The 19,528-nt window shown below is 45.3% G+C and overlaps 1 protein-coding gene across 2 annotated transcripts in view; it reads left to right on the top strand.

Annotated features, from left to right (window-relative positions):
• Nucleotides 1-18,699, top strand: part of AGAP2 (ArfGAP with GTPase domain, ankyrin repeat and PH domain 2) — a 1,117,996-nt gene extending 1,099,297 nt beyond the window's left edge. For both annotated transcript variants that reach the window (XM_078688707.1, XM_078688698.1), the window contains 2 exons: nucleotides 15,173-16,117; nucleotides 17,995-18,699. In XM_078688707.1, the coding sequence (XP_078544833.1) occupies nucleotides 15,173-15,379 (207 nt within the window). In that variant the 3' untranslated portion in view covers nucleotides 15,380-16,117; nucleotides 17,995-18,699. The remainder of the gene's footprint in view (nucleotides 1-15,172; nucleotides 16,118-17,994) is intronic.
• The last annotated feature ends 829 nt before the right edge of the window (nucleotides 18,700-19,528 follow it).

Below are 19,528 nucleotides of genomic sequence, written 5' to 3'. Positions count from 1 at the left end.
CTTTACATTCACTCAACGCCCCATATAATTGAGAGATTGAGCAACCCTTCTCATCTTGAATGTATTCCATCAGATCCTCTCTTTTAAAATTATCTCCACCGGGCAATTTGAGAAGAGTCTAGCCGGTGGCAGTGGCTGACTCTATCCGCTCACGCTGTGTGTCTTGTGTGTGTTACACTGCGAGCGCTGACTTAATAGCGTTTTAAAACTTTGGCGAATTACTGCTAAATTTTATGTCTGTGTAATACTGTGTTAGTTTTTAAATAGCGCCTCACCTGAAATCCCTCTGCTAACTCTAACACTCCCGCCCCGGTCCGCCGCGTCCAGTGTGGGCGTTTGCTGCGGAGGGTGGAGGAGGAGCCCAGCACTTCCGGGCTAAGGTCTGCTAGTTCAGCGCTCTAGTCCCGCTGTACTGCATGAGTGTATAAATACTGCCATTCTGCACACTCGCGTGGTGGAGAAGAGTCTAGCCGGTGGCAGTGGCTGACTCTATCCGCTCACGCTGTGTGTCTTGTGTGTGTTACACTGCGAGCGCTGACTTAATAGCGTTTTAAAACTTTGGCGAATTACTGCTAAATTTTATGTCTGTGTAATACTGTGTTAGTTTTTAAATAGCGCCTCACCTGAAATCACTCTGCTAACTCTAACACTCCCGCCCCGGTCCGCCGCGTCCAGTGTGGGCGTTTGCTGCGGAGGGTGGAGGAGGAGCCCAGCACTTCCGGGCTAAGGTCTGCTAGTTCAGCGCTCTAGTCCCGCTGTACTGCATGAGTGTATAAATACTGCCATTCTGCACACTCGCGTGGTGGAGAAGAGTCTAGCCGGTGGCAGTGGCTGACTCTATCCGCTCACGCTGTGTGTCTTGTGTGTGTTACACTGCGAGCGCTGACTTAATAGCGTTTTAAAACTTTGGCGAATTACTGCAAAATTTTATGTCTGTGTAATACTGTGTTAGTTTTTAAATAGCGCCTCACCTGAAATCACTCTGCTAACTCTAACACTCCCGCCCCGGTCCGCCGCGTCCAGTGTGGGCGTTTGCTGCGGAGGGTGGAGGAGGAGCCCAGCACTTCCGGGCTAAGGTCTGCTAGTTCAGCGCTCTAGTCCCGCTGTACTGCATGAGTGTATAAATACTGCCATTCTGCACACTCGCGTGGTGGAGAAGAGTCTAGCCGGTGGCAGTGGCTGACTCTATCCGCTCACGCTGTGTGTCTTGTGTGTGTTACACTGCGAGCGCTGACTTAATAGCGTTTTAAAACTTTGGCGAATTACTGCTAAATTTTATGTCTGTGTAATACTGTGTTAGTTTTTAAATAGCGCCTCACCTGAAATCACTCTGCTAACTCTAACACTCCCGCCCCGGTCCGCCGCGTCCAGTGTGGGCGTTTGCTGCGGAGGGTGGAGGAGGAGCCCAGCACTTCCGGGCTAAGGTCTGCTAGTTCAGCGCTCTAGTCCCCCCTAGGTCGCCTATAAATGTGCGTAGGTCTGCGTCCGCGCAGCGGACGCGTGCAGCGGGCGCGCCGGAAGCGCGCCGAAGTCGAGCCTAAGTCCAGCCCGTCTGCGCCCGTCCGCGCCAGGACGGGGCGCGGGGCTGGGACTCCCTGTCCCTCTCATCCCCTACCGCTGCGATACGATAGGCAGGTACTGTTAGATCTATGTCCTGATGTCCCCCTTCTATGCAAACACAAGATGGAGGCGCTTTTTTTGCATAGATGCCCTTCGTGCACATTCACGCCTACTATGCTGCCCTCTAAGAATCCTATCACTAAGCAGATTAAGGCTGCCCTGATCAATTGTCGCTCACTTAGCAAACACAGCACTCAAATACATCACCTACTTGAGGATGATGGACTGGATGTCCTGTTTTTAACCGAGACGTGGTTAGGCGAATTCTCTGACCCAGACATCATTGAGGCTATGCCTCCTGGCTACTCCCTTTCCAGAATAGACAGAAAGGATGGAAGGGGAGGAGGAATTGCTATAGCCACTAGATCTCCAATAGTCTGCTCTCTATCTCCCATCATAATTGACCATTGTGAAGCTGGCTCATTTACTATAGTCTTTGGCCCTCAACTTTCTCTGTCAGGCATTCTTGTATACAGGCCCCCGGGCAGACTGTATGATTTTACAACTAGCCTGACAGAAGCCACGGCACACTTAGCAATTAGGAAAAATAGACTGATTGTGCTGGGGGATATGAACGTCCACTTTGACGATCCCCTTGATACTGAAGCTAAGGACATCAGGTCGGAACTGCTTTCTCTACAGCTCGATCTTATCAACAGTGATCCCACCCACAGACTGGGCCATCTTTTAGACCCAATCTTTATGAATGGCTCTGGTGTACATGTCCAATGCCCTATTCCGGTCCCTTGGACTGATCACTTTATTATTCCATTTGTCCTTCAACTATCCGACCCTGATCCTAAACCAGTCTGTAACCATCGCTACCTACGGCGGAACTGGAAAAACTTCTCTCATGAGACTTTTAATAAGATACTCGATACAGGAGGTTCCCGGGGAGGCACAGACTGCGAAAATGCCTACAGTCTCTTGCAGAATCACATTCAAAAAGCCTTAGACACCATCGCTCCCATCCGGGAAATGAAAAACCCTAAAAATGCGAGGAAATCTAGTCCTTGGTACACGCCTGAACTTCAGGCTGTTAAATCGGCTTGTAAGAAATTGGAGCGTGAGTGGCGCACCAACTGTTGCCCTACAATTAAAACACAGTACAAAAATGCACAAAAACAATACTATAGAAAAATACGCTCCTCTAAAGCTCTCCACTACAAAACTCGCATAGGGGAGGCGGAGAACTCCTCTAAAGAGCTTTACAAAATTTTTAAAGAAATATCGGTGCTCACCAACGACAATCAATCCTGTAATGACTCGGTTGAAACCTGCAACAACATAGCCCAGTACTTCTCCAGAAAAATCACCAATATTTATGCCAACTTTTCTGATCAGCCGACCTCTGGTCACGATTTTAAGGAGAGCTTAGAAACTGATTCTACGGCACAAAGTCTCCCACACTTCTCTGTACCGCCCACAGAAACTCTCATAAATATATGCAAAAGCGTTAAATCAGGCTCCCCTCGGGACCCAGCTCCACCTAAAGTTCTAGCCACTAGCCTACAAATACTGGAACCATATTTCAGGCATGTTATTCAAGTATCCTTCTCCTCGGCCTGTCTTCCGGAAGATTGGAAAAAAGCGATAGTATTCCCCATAAAAAAGAAACCTAACATCAGTCAGGATACCTTAGAAAATCTCCGACCCATTTCCCTTCTCCCCTATCTCGCAAAAGTGACCGAAAAAATTGCAAACAAACAACTGATGGCCCACCTTGAATCCAACCATTCCCTGCACGGATCCCAATCTGGTTTCAGAACTAACTTCTCCACGGAGACAGCCCTTCTAAGAGCGACTGAAACTCTTCGGGCAGGAGCAGATGAGGGTCATACCATGGCACTCATCATGTTGGACCTCAGCGCCGCGTTTGACACTGTAGCACATTCCATCTTGCTACAGTGTCTAAACAAAGCTGGGGTCACCAAGACAGCGCTAGGCTGGCTTAAAGCTTTCCTTCTGGGCCGCAGCTTCCAGGTCCAAAGAGGTTCTTTCCTCTCAGACAGCATTGCTCTTGAACAGGGGGTACCTCAGGGCTCTGCCCTGAGCCCGACCCTGTTCAATTTGTATATGGCTCCTCTGGCAAATGTGGTACAATCGTATGGCATAAAATTAGTATCGTATGCCGACGATACCCAACTGCTCATCTCGCTATCCCAAGCCCCTACTTTAGCTGCAATCAACTTCAAAAACTGCATGCAGGAGCTGGCAGGTTGGATGAACCAACACTGCCTAAAACTTAACGGCTCCAAAACAGAGGTTCTTGTGATAGGTGGTAGCGATACCAGCTGGACTCAGGATTGGTGGCCCTCCTGTTTAGGACCTGTACCTACCCCTGCCAAGGAAGCCAAGAACTTGGGGCTTTGGGTTGATCCCAAACTCTCCTTTGACAGTCACGTCCACAAAGTGGTAGGGAAATGCTTCGGGGTGCTAAAAATCTTAAATCGCACTCTAGACCTTCTTCCGCTAGAGGCAAGACGCACCCTGACCCAAGCACTAGTCACCTCCCGTATTGATTACGGTAATGTGCTCCTTCTAGGGACAACTGAAAAGAACAAGAAAAAGCTTCAAGTCCTACAAAATACGGCAGCACGGTTAGTCCTTAAGCTACCCAAAAGAGCTCCTTCTAAATCCGCCTTGGATGCTCTTCATTGGCTCCCCATAAAAAAAAGAATCCTCTTCAAAGCACTGCTCATATGCTACAGGATTAACTCCATGATAGCCCCTGAATATCTCAAAGATTTAGCCATTCCCTATGAGCCAAATAGAGCACTTCGCTCAATGGGAAAGGGTCTCCTTAAAATTCCTCGCATAAAGAAGGCCAGGATGGGAGGTCGCTCCTTCCGCGTACTGGCGGCTAAAAACTGGAATGCTCTTCCCACGTACATCAGACAAGCTGAAACAGAAACCATTTTTAGAAAAATCTTAAAAACCTACCTGTACACCTTATAAGTTTGGCCTCTGCGTCCAGCTACTCTCTCCACAGCGCGGGGACACGCCGGGAAGGCGTCACCAGGCGCTTTATAAACTCATTTATTATTATTATTATTATTATTATTATAATTTCCTTTGTATTACTGATCTAATCTGTAGGAATTTGAAAAAGTCTCTACGATCTAACTTATATAATTGACAAGCCCTTTCAAATGAAATTATGCCCGTATCATCTATGATGTCTCCTATAATACAAACCCCAGCACTATCCCATCTTTTCACGACTTGATCATGGAACACTTCAGGGAGTAACTCATTTTTATATAAAGGTGTATAGAAACTCATCCGTCCCAGCTTGATTTTTTTCCGGACCATAGACCATACCGATTTGGCTGCTGTAAATACCTTAAACTTTGTTCTTTTGTAATAGTTAAATTCTTTAAATGTAAGTAATCCTTTATTAGAATCTCTAACTAGTAAATTATATGTGTCTGGTATACCAAATCCATCCCGCCATCTTTCATTAGTATTCCCCCCAAGAAGTCTTCTAAGATACTGTAGAGATGCTGCTAGATAATATCCTTTAAAATCTGGAACTGCTAAACCTCCCTTTTCCTTAGATAGTGCCATCTTTTTTATGGACCTCCGAGTTTTACCTTTTGCCCATATAAATCGATTACAGACCCTTTCAATATCCTTAAACCAGTTATTATGAAATATTAGAGGGATAGTTCGAAAGAAATATAGCATTTTGGGCAAAAACATCATCTTAATTACATTGCAGCATCCAATTATTGTAAGATGTAAATTATCCAACCTATCTAGATCTTGTTTAGCCTTTCTAATTACCGGAGTAAGGTTTTCCTCCACCAGTTTAGACAAGTTAGATGTTATAGTTATGCCCAAGTAGACAGCCGAATCTATGACTCTGACATCATCAACTATGGCAAATTGGTTAATGACTATCTGTGTTTTAGTCTGGTTTAGTTTGTACCCAGACCAAAACCAATATTTTTTTGCCTCTTTTTCTATTTCCACTAGCGCTGTTGCTGGGGTAGGTGACGTTATTGCTAGGTCATCTGCATAACCCAAGATTTTTGTCTCATATCCATTCAATACAATAGGACATATGAGCCTATTTCTTTCTATATGTCTTATGAAAGAGTCAATGTAGCAGGCAAAGAGCAACGGTGAACAGGGACAGCCCTGTCTAGTTCCTTGCTTAATGTTAATATTTTCACTCTGTTCCCCCGCTACTCTTACTTTTATGACTGGGTTTTTATATAACGCTTTCAGTCCCCCTATATACTTTTGTCCAAAGTTGAGTTTATACATTGTTGTCCAAAGAAAGCCCCACGAGACCCTATCGAAAGCTTTTTCTGCGTCTAATAATATTAAAGACATAGGGTCTCGTGAGGCTGTCGTTCCATCAAACAAGGTAATAACTCTTCTAATGTGATCGGCTGTCCCCCTGCCTGGGATAAACCCATGTTGGCGGGGTGAGACCACCTTTCCGTTTATCGAACTCAATCTATTAGCTAATATTTTCGAGTAGGCCTTAGTAGCACTATTCATCAGGCTAATTGGCCTATATGACCCGGGATCAGTGGAAATGTTATTCTTTTTTAAGAAAACCACCATTGTTGCTTTGCTCCAGGAATCGGGCGGTTCAGCTCCTTCCTGGATCGAAACCATAAGTGTAATGATATCCCCCTCTAATATTGCAAAAAAATTCTTATAAAATGCTAAGGGTATAAGGTCGGGTCCTACAGCTTTCCCTGATGGCAGTCCATTAAAGGCCAGTTGAATTTCTTCTCGGGTAAATTTTATCTCCAGCCTATTCCTATCTTCCTCCGTAATTTTATCTAGTGCAGCCTCTTCCAAATATCTTTCTATTTCTCTCTTTCTTGGATCTTGTCCCTCTTGATTATAGAGTTTCTTATAAAAGTTCTGAAACACTGCGCATATTTCCTTTGGATTTTTAACTACCGCTCCTCTTTCTGTAATCATTTCAGTTATCTGTCCCTTAGTAACTGCCTGTCGAGTTCTCATCGCCAAGATGCGTCCAACTTGCTCATTGTATTCATATTGCTCTTCTCTTCTTGCTAAATACTTCTCGGCTGCTCTTGAGCTATATACTTCCCCTACTGCTGCTTTAGCAATGGCTAATTTTTGAGTCACCTCTGTCACGTCCCCTTTTACTACTAAAGTCTTTATCAAATCTTCCTCCAAATCCACCACAACATTAACCTTCTTCTCTATTAATACTTTTTGCATTTTATTACGTCTAAGAGAGTAGCTTAAAGTTTCTCCTCTAATACCATCCTTCATCACATCCCAAACCACTGAAGGTCGTGCCGTACCCCTATTATGTCCCAAAAATTCTTTTAGCCAATTTTCCATGAGGGCAACATAATCAACATCATATAATAAAGCTCTCTCAAATGACCAAGAAGTTGGATTTATCATTGCGTTTGCTAGAACAATCTCTAAAGCTAAAGGGTTGTGGTCCGACATTAATCTCAGTCATTTTTTTATTGTAACAATCGGTAACAGTGCAGGTGAGATCAAAAAATAATCAAGCCTTGCTATTGTTTTGTGTGGAGCCGAGTAATACGTACTACCTCCCCCTCCCATAATCTGCTCCCAGGTGTCAGTTAAGCCATTATCTTTCATAAGATTGACTAGTGCTCTGTGACTTGTTTTTTCCTCCCTTTAAACCTACCTACATCATCCTACCATAACCCTGCAAGGCCATTTATATTTAAATCACCATACACTATGATCGGAAGTGGCCAGCTAGATAGCTGTGCATTTATTTGGCGATTTTTAAAGAATATTTTTAGTTTGTGAAAATAGACACTGAAACTTTTCTGGTGAAAACCAGACAATAGATTCCTATAGAAGGAAATACAAGTTACTGGTAAGTAGGGTTAGATTTACTTTTCAGGATCAGTACTGGGCTCAAAGATGCAGCACAGAGGTCTCTCCTGATAACAGGTGAGTAAATCGGAATTCGTTGGTCGGCTGATTTTAGGTGAATATTTTAAAGTTCCAAAACTCCACACTTAGAAGAATTTCCAAGTGAAACCACTCAATGTTACCCTATAGAAGGAAATTCACTTAGCTGGTAAGTAGTGTTATCGTTACTTTTTCTTACTCAGTGGTGGATCCTGGATCCAGAGCTGGTGCATCTCCTGTAAACAGTTGAAAGTATGCGTTTAAGTCATACAGGCGATTTTTAAGGAACATTTTTAGTTTGTAAAAATAGACACTTAGAAACTTTTCTGGTGAAAACCAGACAATGGATTCCTATGGAAGGAAATACAAGTTACTGGTAAGTATGGTTAGAATTATTTGTCAGGGTCAGTGCTGGGCTAAAAGAAGCAGCACTGAGGTCACTCCTGATAACAGGTGAGTAAATCGGAATTCATAGTTCGGCTGATTTTAGAGGAATATTTGTATGTTTCAAAAATCAACACTTAGAAACTTTTCTGCTGAAAACCACACAATGGATTCCTATGGAAGGAAATACAAGTTACTGTAAGTACGCTTAGAATTACTTTTCAGGGCCAGTGCTAGGCTAAAAGATGCCGCACTGGGTTCTCTCCTGATAACAGGTGAGTAAATCGGAATTTGTAGTTCGGCTGATTTTAGAGGAATATTTGACAATGATGAAGGAAGGGGGCGGGGCCTGAGGTGACATGTGTGTAAACACACCTTGTGGCGCATTTTAAATTGCGGGATTAAGTGCCCTTAAATCCTGAGGTCCCCTGAGTGCCAACTAGCCCACCAGGTAGCTCTAGTATGCGCCAGGGGGCTGCGTTGCAGAGAGGTGTTCAGAGGCCATGCCCCTTTTTACAACACTCTGCAACGCAGCTCCGTGGTGCTTACTAGAGGTACCTGGTGGGCTAGTTTGCCCCCAGGGACCCTCAGTATTGACAAGGAATTAATTCCCCACCTTAAACCGCGCCACAGGGCTTGTTTGCACACATGTGAACTCAGGCCCCACGCCCTCCCTTCACCACTGTGCAAATGCGCCCGTGGTGCGTTTTAAGTCCCCTTGAATACTGAGGGTCCCTGGGGTGCAACTAGCCCACCAGCTACCTCCAGTAAGCGCCACAGAGCTGCGTTGCAGAGAGGTGAAAAAAGGGGCGTGGCCTCAGAACACCTCTCTGCAATGGACTACTGTAATGCGCTTTATGCAGACTCCAACAAGGGGCTCATTCAGCGATTACAGGTCGTTCAAAATGCGGCTGCTCGTTTTGTCTTAGCACTTCCCAATGCCTCATCTGCGACAATGGCTAGAAAGAGCCTTCACTGGCTCCCTATTCATCTTAGGATCTCGTTTAAGATCCTATGCCTTGCCTATAGAGCTCTGGCTGAGGGTCTCTCTGATCCCCTTGGTGCCTTGCTGACCCATTACCAGCCTTGTAGATCTCTGAGATCCGCAGAGATAAATCTGTTGGTTGTCCCACGTGCCAAAAGGGTACGCTGGGGAAACAGAGCATTTTCCATTGTTGCTCCCAAATTATGGAACTTGCTGCCTCTTGAGATTAAGATGCAACCATCGCTGTCTTCTTTTAAAAAAGCGCTCAAGACCTGGTGTTTTGTCAGGGCATACCCGTAATTAGGAGTATCCTCTGATAGCTGGTATTGTTTGGTTATGCGCCTGGACGCCCACCGGGCTTAGTTGCGCGTTATAAATTGTATTTCATTTAATTTTCATTTCATTTCCCTGGGGCATACTGGAGGTACCTGGTAGGCTAGTTGGCCCCCAGGGACCCCCAGTATTCCAGAGGAATTTGTTCCCCCTCTGCAAACAGGCCAGGGGGCGTGTTTGCAGAGTGGTGCAATGAGGGGGCGTGGCCTCTGGCCGCGATCCCTTTTTTTTAATTAGGGGGAGCTGTGTAGCCCTCCTTTTTTTGTATAATTTTCTTAGCCCTGGGGACCTCATCCCCCAAGGCCTGCCCCTAATTTTTAATTTATAAATAAAAAAATCGGGAAGGGGCAGCGTGGCCCCCCTCCGAAGGCCTAATTAGCCCCGGGGACCCCATCCCCCGGGGCATGGCCCATTTTTTTTTTCATTATTATTCTGGAGGGGGGGGTTACCTTGCCGCCCTCCTTTGGCCAATTGAAGCTCCGGGGACCCCATCCCCCGGGGCCGTTTTTTTAATCTTTTTTTTTTTGCGGGTGGCCGCGTGCCCCCCTCCCAGGCCACTTGTAGCCCCGGGGACCCCATCCCCCGGGGATGGCCCACTCCTTTGGGGACCGTGGTGGGGTCCCCAATCCCCCCACGGTCCCGCCGGCTCCCCGCCTCCTGCGGGAGCCGGCATTGCTTTTCCATATGGGGAGCAGCTAGAATGCTGCTCCCCATATGGAAAAGCAATCTGCTTTCCTATTTGGAAGAGAGAGCAGCTGTACTGCTCTGTCCTCCAAATAGGAAAGCAGTTTGCAATGGCAGGGTGGGAGCCGAGAGGCTCCCGCCCTGCCATTGCAAACAGCAATGTCCCAGGGTGGGCGCCCCGGGACACTGCAAGAGCTGGCCCTGGGTGGTGGCGGTCCCCAGGGCCATCGAGGTCTCCAGGAGGGGGGCCACGCAGCCCCACTCCCATCATTTGAGAAGCCCTGGGGGGTGGTGGTCCCTGGGGCTTGCGGGTCCATAACGGACCCCCAAATTAAAAATGTAGTGCCCCGGGGAGGTGGCGGTCCCTGGGGTGTGTGGGGGGCTCAGGCCCTCCCCACACAGGTTTTTTTATTTAAAAAAAAGCCCCCGGGTGGCGGTCCCCGGGGGGCGCGGGGCCCCGTGAGCCCCCTGCATACATGAAATTAGAGCCCTGGGTGGTGGTGGCATGAGAGCCCCCCCACCCATTTAGAAAAAGCCCCAGGGGTGGCGGTCCCCGGGACTGCTGGGGGCCCCGTGAGCCCCCCGCATACATTAAATTAAAGCCCCGGGGGTGGCGGTCCCTGGGGCTGTGGGGGCCTAAGAGCCCCCCCACCATTTGGTAAAAGCCCCAGGGGGCTGCGGGGGCCTCCGTGCACCACCGCATACATTACCTATGAGCCCCAGGGGGTGGCGGTCCCCGGGGCAGTGTGGGGGGGATTGGGACCCACCCACACTTTTTTTAATTAATGCCCCTAGGATTTACCCCTCCGGGGGCAAATTACCTTATTTAACGTTGGAGACCGCGTTTCTCTTTTTTTTATATCGCTAGGATGCGCGGATCCTACGTGCATCCCGCGATTTTTGAAAGAAAAATAATACTTTTTGGGCCCTGGGGTTCCTGAGCAGGCCTAGGGGGTCAGGGTGTGTCTACCCTACCCCCTTTTTTTTTTTTTTCTTGTGCCTCGGTTCTACTGAAACACAAGATGGCTGCCAACACTTCCTGGTTTGGAGTGTTCACAGACAGTTGGCAGACAATTAGCATGCAGCTTGTGCTCGTAAAGCTACGCGCATGATCCTCAGAGGATACGCGTACCCTACTTCGTCAATAGATATATCTATGATTTTACTTTTGATTGTCTCAGGAACTACTGCACGAATTTACACCATGTAACAAAAAGCGTGATCTGTGAACCAAACTCAACCTTTTTGCCAAATTTGGTGTCATTCCGTTCAGCAGTTCGGGCTGTAGCCGCTGCTAAAGGTCCCTATGGAAAATTGCATGGGGAAAACATGTTTTGGGACTCCCCTATTTTCTCGGCCCCCGCTTGACGAATCACACCGAAACTTTCAGGATAGGAGCGGAGCAGAGCACCCCATCTTCTTAGAGAATTTCACGAAGATTCGTCGACCGACGCCAAACTTATTCCAAATAGAATGTTGCGGATTTCCTATGGAAAATAGGTCCTAACTATAACTACCTACTGGCGACCGCCAGTAGGCAATATATATATATATATATATATATATATATATATATATATATATATATATATATATGTATATATATATATATATATATATATATATATATATATATATAGTCACAACTAATTTCTTCTCAGTTGGGTAGTTAACAAGAGATGCCAAAGAACAGTAACGTAGCTTAGTCTGATTTCAACCTCAGAAGTACTTGATGTTTTCTATTCCCAAGACAAATGAAAAAAGATTTGGGGAAAGTAAATTGATTTTCAAACTGCAGGAAATATCTTCAATACCCGAACCTAAAAGAAAAATGAGAACTTAATTTGGGCTTAAAACTGATAATGTGCAGATTAATTGAGGAAGATCAGAAACAAACACGGAATGAATAAAAAGAAAAAGTTACTTAACTGTATAACTAACTCTCCAACATTGGTATGTGTTATAGATTCAAACACTCTGGACATACAATGAATACGAGGTCCTTGCCTTGAGGAATTAAAAAAAGTTGTTAGGATGGGAAAGCTCCCGGCATAATGAGGGAAATGCACCCTGCTCTGAGTGCCCCAATAACATGGATATCTGAACCCGTAGTAATTATTTTTGGACATGGTGGACAGGGATGATGTATGGGCGCCATGACATAGGCCTGTCTCTTGGTAATGGGGTCTTGTTGGACCTGGAGGAGCAGACCAAGCGCTACCCTTGTGAAGGGTAGAGGGCTATTGCCCCCACCAGCAGTTAAGTGACACTATCATGTTGATGGCAGCATAGCAGTTTTATGTTTCATAGTAAACAGTAGAGCAAGCCGGCTTTCTTAGCTGTATCACAGGAGTGGTGTTTTCTGGACCACTCATGTAAAGTTATGTGGCTATGTACTTAACTCACCCTTGACCTGCAAGGATTTTGTGTGGCGCCGGGCAGCACATGGTATTTGTGTATGCATGCTGAAATGTGAGTGTGCCTATGTATGATACTTAACATGGAGGCCTGTAGGCTCTATTTTAGAACCAACGGGTGTGGAGAGGCTAAAAGAGGAGAGCACTGCAACCCCCTGATGATAGATAGATATTGCTGACATTCCAGAGGGCTGGGATAGGAGCACACACTGAAGGAAGGGGATCAGAGCATCCTCTGTGCACATCAATGGTCTCTTTGATTCCAGGAACCATTACTCATCCCATTATTCGTCAGTGGGGCCTGGTTCGTGGTCAAGGAGATAGTGGGACTGATATGAGTGGCATTGTGGGCAAGCGAATCTTGATAGGGAGGAAGGCTTAGGCCTTTGCACCTTTATGGGGTATATTTCAGTAAAGGCTGACAGCCAGGTGTGATCCGTGGTTACTCCCTTTGCCTGTGTTGTGTGTCAATCAGAATTGGAGCCAGTCCTGCTGTACTCCCCCACCCCCCTCCACTAATCCATGGGAACAAACCAGAGGAACTTACCAAGCATCAAGGAGCTTTGAAAACCCCCAACAACTGCAGATACCTCGGGGACATACGACTGCAGCCCTCCTGAGCCGCATTTGAAAGACTTACAAGAAGGAGACATGCACAGAGACTCCAGTTCAAATCTTGCTTGTCCATGTACAATTTTATTTCAAGCCAGGCGACCCTGGGGGAGCTTGCTTGTCAGATAGCGGTGCGATGCTGAAACACTTTTGACTTTAATCAAGATTCAGAGTTGGACTTCTGAGACTCAGACTATGAGTGGAGCGTAATCAGATGTCACTTATAGTGAATGGAGAAAAAACACTACTGTTAGCTAGAGGGGAGTGGGTCTCAGGGATAATCCTATGAAACACAAGAGCACTGACCTCAGGGGACAGTGTGTATTGTTTGTAAATGTAATCATTTACTATGCTTTTATGAAAAAAAGGAGCATTACCACCGCAGTCATTCATTGCTGTGCGTATTTTGAGTTGTGGGGGCTGTGTTCACCCCCTTTGTCTACCTCCCACCGAGAAACCTTAGACTACTTGACCTGGCTACCACTGAGAGTCAAGTTCAAAAGAGGTACTTGGCCCAGTAGCTCAAGACCGATAGTAAGTTAAACCCCTGCACATCATGAGTAAAAGGCCTCAAGCTCCACGGCTGGGCTCAGTAGCCCCTGCTTGCCCCCTGGCCCTCTGAACAGGCTCTGACAGTCGGCTACACCCATGTTACCAGGAAGCGAGCTACTGTGAAGACAGGCTATGGCCTGTCTGTGTGCCGAGATTGGTGACACACTGTGTGACCAGGAAGGGCACCACCACGGGCCAGGGCCATTGCCCTGGTTCGTTGTGCAGAGTAAGCCAGGTGGAACACTTACCGATCGCAAAGGAACCAGTCGAGGACATCCAACAATAACGTAGGCTGTCTGATGACTGAAGAAGCCAGCGCATTAATGGGGAAAGACCGCAAGACGTGGCGGGCCCTCTGCATTGTGACACTGGAGCTCTTGAGGGAGCACCTGGCATCCTGGGATTGCCAGCTGCCATCAGGTACGGTAAGATTGTTCCATGCCGTAGGGCTTGCTGGGGACTTGAACAAACTTACAACCTGAATGCGGTTAGCATTGCATCTTAAAGTGAAACACCAGCCCCACTAGATGGGACAGAAGGGATCGGGGATTCCACACTGGACAGCACTCGCACACTGACTTTAAGAGGCGTTGGGGATTTTTTAGTGTTTCAATTCTATGCTTTATGCAATCACTTTAAAATACTACTTTTTTCATATAAGCAAGTATTTGGCTGGACAATCAATTACCTTGCGCACTTTGAGGCTTTTTGAGTCTTGAGCCTGTGTATGACTAACACTTCAATTTATACAAAATGAGGAAAAGGCGGAAGAGGTAAGTGATTATAGAGACACACCCCTCTCTGGAAAAACAAAAAGTTCTTTAAAATTGCCCTCACCCACCAGATCGTGGCATGCTTCATCATAGGGCTGCTAGGACATCATTGCGGAGACCAACCCCTGGGATGGAGCAAAGGGAGGGGGAAGACAATACAAACATATGTGTTGGGATCCATGAAGTAAACTACATATAGACAGACGATGATAGGATAAGTATAAAACTATCTCAAGAATATGTTTCAAAAATCTTTAATCTTGGGTTCCTTGGATAGGATTAAAAAAACTATAAAAATGGAGATGGTCTTGGGGATAATTAGGACCCCTGTGTCCCTCCTTGCTGCATTCTGTATCTACATGAGTGAAAGGCCTTAACCTCTATGGTTGAGACCAGTAACTCCTGCTTGCCCCATGGCCCTCTGAAAGGGGTTCTGACAAAAGGGGTTCTATGAATGCCAGTGCTGTAGACCAGAGATTAGAGCTCTATCTCTGAGGCAGAACAAGGCCCAAATGCATGTCAGTGAAGTTATAAGTGATTTGATTTGCATAACCTTGTGAAAGTTCGAGCTGACTGGGTCCAACAGAAACTGTATCTAGTTACTTGCATATGGGTTTCCAGATAGCCACTGAGAGAATCCTTGGAGAAAATGTCATTTGCATCCTGGAAGCAGTTGCTGGTTCCCATTTCTATTATGTCTCAATTTTTATTTTGCCAGTAGACGTTGCCTTATTTGTTTCTGCCGACATATATAGTCCAATGTCTACACAACCAATAGGTGAAATTTGATCCTCTGTAAACCATCTATAAATTATCAACTGTAGCCCTTTAGAATAACATTAGGTAACAATTACAGTCCTGAAATATAACCAACTTAACTCGCTGTCCTTTCTCCATTTTTCATTCTGCAGTATGGCGCTGACATAAAGGCTCGAGACGCGTTTGGACACACAGCACTGTATCACGCCAAGCAAGCCGGAAGCCAGGAGTGCGTGGACATTCTCTTGCAACATGGCTGCCCCAGCGACGGCTTCAGCACTGTTGCCACTCCCACCCTCAGGAGGAAGAGCAGCACCACAAGTATGGGACTGACTGACAGTCGGACTGCACTGGTATAAACCAGCCTTCGGACACTTTCCTCTCTTCCGCGTGGCATGGGGGCATCTGTCAAGCTTGGTCACCCCAGGGCACGCGCCCAGTTCTTTACTTCCAGTTGAGAAGTTCATGGTTTAGAGAGAGAAACCTATAGGCGAGGACGTTGGGCAAGGTACAGAGAAAGTCTTGCTGGCTAAGCGATAGTTTGTAACATTCCACCTACTTTGCTTGTTAATTAAGTGCCCCAACAGGCAGTGGACTCAACAGAGCACGTGAGTGTTCATTGGAGTCCTCATAACCTGCGAGGTGTGGCTTCTGCCCCACATGCACTTGGCTGAATCAGCATCCCGGTCTCTGAGCTGCCAGATCCGAACTGAGATTGGACCCCCTGCCTGGTAGGAGGGCCCGAGGGAAGCAGATCAGACGGAATTATCTCGGCACTTTAACTGCGTATCTGAAAAGTTTTTTCCTTGTCCCTCTTAGCGCTGTTTTGAAAGCTAGAGGTATTTGAGGTTAGAACCGCTGTGCACAGAACACTCCCACTCACCATGTCTCCGAACTCCTAACGCTGCCTTGCTCATCAAAGTGAATCTCTGAGTCTGTGCCCCCGTTTTTGTGTTTTTTAATTATTAAGTTGTTGTGGATTTTGGCATCCAAAGTTATTTGAAGTATTGCGGTTTTCTTTTCGTTTGAGCAGTATAATAGTTCAGAAGCAAGAATTGACAATCTCCTAACCCCATACTGTGGTCAAACTAAATCTGGCTATTATTTTTGTGCTCTTGAAAAGCAGCTTCTTCAGAATTCTTGGTTTAAAGAGCCCTGTCCCATTAATAATAAGCCGCTTGTCACATACCACGTTTTCACCTCATTTAAACGGTGTACACCTTACTCTTACCTTCAGAGGAGCCAGGTCTGAGCTTCATGAGGTACTTTTCGAAGGACTTATGGTAGTGGATCTCTGGTTATCACCACCTGACCCCAGGCGTCGGAATTATAGAGCAAGTCATGTGCAAAACGTGGCTGCTGCTTGGTGGATGGCACAGCACTATAGCAAACCATTTATAAAATGGATCTCCTCTGAATGCTTAGATTGACGAAAAATAGATTTATTTTCCTAAATAGAAAAAGGGCCTGAACTTTTCTGGAATTTTGGCTAGGATTGAGAAAAAGCCGAGTAGGGTTTGCACGTCTTTATTGTTATGTTACTGGCACCTTCAGCAAACCTAAACTATACTGGTGTGAGAGAGTCCGATTAAAAATAAAATAAAAATAGAGACAAACAAGGTCAATAAGCGACTCAACAATCCTCGGCCATTTCTGACTTTCAACTAGATCTTGGCCTTATAAGCAGCTGCAGCAATCACGTAGGACCCCCGGACATGCCTGATTTTGCAAGAGGAAGTCAGGCAGGCTGGCGGCAGTTTACCAGGCACGCCCTGGACGGACAGAAGCGTCTAATGATTTTCAAACCTCAGTACTAGCGACGCTCTTGCACTTCATGTGAAAAATGTATAGATCGACACACAGTGGTTCGTTCTGCGCTAGTTTTGGTGCCAATTTACTGGCAGTGGCATTGATTCCTCAGTGGAACACTCACTGGAGTCGTGAGAATCAAAGTATCATTATCACTGAATCAATCTCAATCAGGGATTTATAAAGTGCAGCTACTCACCCGCGAGGTACTCAAGGCGCTAGGCGGAAACGGCTCCATTGAGTGCTGGGGTCATCTGAAGAGCCTGGTCTTGAGATATATGATATGATAGAATGAGAGGTAATGCAGACCTCAGGCATAAAGTATTTTGATATATTTTGAGTTAATATTTTAAAAGTGAATTCCTTTCTGCGTTTAAAACTCAAATCAAAGTTAAGAATTTTAAACAAGTTGATGCTTAAACTTTGTGGGCGATGGGTTAGGAGTTAAAATCTTATCCCATAAACGGACATTGTAATGTATAGGCCTACAAAACAATGCCTGTTTGCAGTAATTCATTTATAGGTAAATAAGTCTATTTTATGAAGTACATATAGGTAAGAGAATGTGCTAAATAGCAAATTAGTTACTGTTACTACGCGCTGAGGGAACACAGAAGAAGTGAGTAGCCCTCTGCTGTGCTGAGCTTAGTAATGACTGTCACTTTCAAGCAATCTGTTGGACAGTGGAAAGTTCTTCCATATTGTATGTGGATTCCTGGTTGCTATTATTTTTCTTTCTCTCACTGCCAGTGTTTCGGTTTTGGATAAGGACCAGTATTGTAAGATTCACATGTGGTGACCAGTGGAGTAAGTGGACAGTGAATTAACACGGATAAGCAGGGCCGAAACTGGGCTTCCGTGCCCAGTTTTCCAAGCCTTGTATGTAACTATGTTTGTGCCATAGTGGTAAAAATATCCGTCAATTTTATATTTTGTATTGCAGTACATAACACCCTATTGCACTAGGAAGTATATCCCTCGCTGATCCTATACACCGAATGGTGGGGGTATAATGTCAGTTCATCTTTAGCTTCCCCACACACCAGTGACATGTTATTACACATCAAATGTTCCCATCTTTTCTGTGGGCCTGATCTGTACATTTAACACACGTCAAGTTATTCTAATCGATTCCTTCACATATCAGTGATCATCATTCTGCCAGATGAATTATAATGAACCTCTCTACTAAGGGGAGGCCCAGCTCTAATTATGCCTCTTCTAGTTTTCAGCCAGGCTTGTAAAGTTTGCTCACTGCAGATAGTGTTAATTCTTTGATGGGTGGGAACGGCAGTGCTTAATGAGAAGGACTGCTGTTACAAAAAGGACACCTCTACATTCTCTTGCCCATCCCTATACCTTTATACAAATCAAGATTAGAACCAGAGTATGTAAATTCCTCAATCAAAGAAAAGGCAATATTGCAAGCATTAGTACTGGATGAAACAAGGCGAATGATGAACAGATGCAGAAAATAAACACATTCTATTCTCTTTATATCTTTCATTTAAATAATCAGTTGCTGATTTGTGGCATAAAGTCCCTATATGTAGCAATAGCATTAACGAGAAAACCATTTCTAGAATAGGTAACCTTGGGTTTCCTACACAATTTCTACCATTTGCCAGTCCCTGTTGATGCAATATTTGTGCCCCGCAAGAGAGGTCAAATTCACATGTTCCAGTCCTTCATGCTTTTGTCTGCTGGCAAACACAAGTTACGGAGGTGCCGACCAATTATATTTCATTTCTTTCTGCTTAAATCTTACAATCTAGTGTATGCCTCTAGTCCCAGTTCCTACTATCTACATCTCAAACGACGACTACCTGGGCTCAGGACGTTTTGGGCTGGATTCACTAAAAAAAAGAAAGATGTAAACCTAGACTCGCAGTAGGACACCTATGAGCTACTTCTAAAATGTTCAATTGTACATTTAGCTACTTAATTTATAAACACTTTATTAATCTGTTAATATTATTTCATTTTCGAAGTAGTCGCGGACTCCCTGAGGAGGCTTCATAGATCCCTAGAGGTCCCAAGACCAGAGGTTGGGAACCACTGTGCTAGAGATATCTTCAACCATTGCCAGGTTTACGAAAGGGACAGAGAGAAGCTTCTGAATTTCTTAAACAAATAAGTTTGTGGGCTTTCAGCAACTCTCAAAGACAGTTACACCTTGATCCCCACCCCTTGCTTGGTGTACAATTGCTCAGTAGTAAATGCATTTACACCTGCAACATCTCGTTTTGTGGATACCTGACAACAAACAAAGCTTTAGGGAGAACAAGGGCTAGGTGAACCGGTCCTCTGTCCATGTACATCACAGGAGGCTGCGATCCTTTTTTCAACAATTGTATGACACTATATAGAGATAGTTTAAATTGACCTACAAAAATATCACGGCTACACTTCCTAGGTAAGTGGTTTCTCAATCATACATCTACATTCAATTACACTATACTTCCCTTGTGATATAGTGGTTAAGCCGATGTAGTTAGTGCAATACATTTATCTTGCAATATAGTGAGCATACACCTTTTTCCACATATATCCATTGTTTTGGTGGAACTTCCCTTCAGAACTGAGGCATTTACCAACGCTTTTAATTTTCAGTAACCATATCAATTATTTTCTCTTCATGAGTTACAGAAGAAGCCGTTCGCTCATTCCTTTACTAGTAGCATTAGTTGATTCAACCC

The sequence above is a fragment of the Lissotriton helveticus genome, chromosome 1_1 (assembly GCF_964261635.1).
Source record: "Lissotriton helveticus chromosome 1_1, aLisHel1.1, whole genome shotgun sequence".
Taxonomy (NCBI): Eukaryota; Metazoa; Chordata; class Amphibia; order Caudata; family Salamandridae; genus Lissotriton; species Lissotriton helveticus.
Note: the sequence above shows the minus strand (reverse complement) of the source record. Positions and strands in the feature narration are given on the sequence as shown.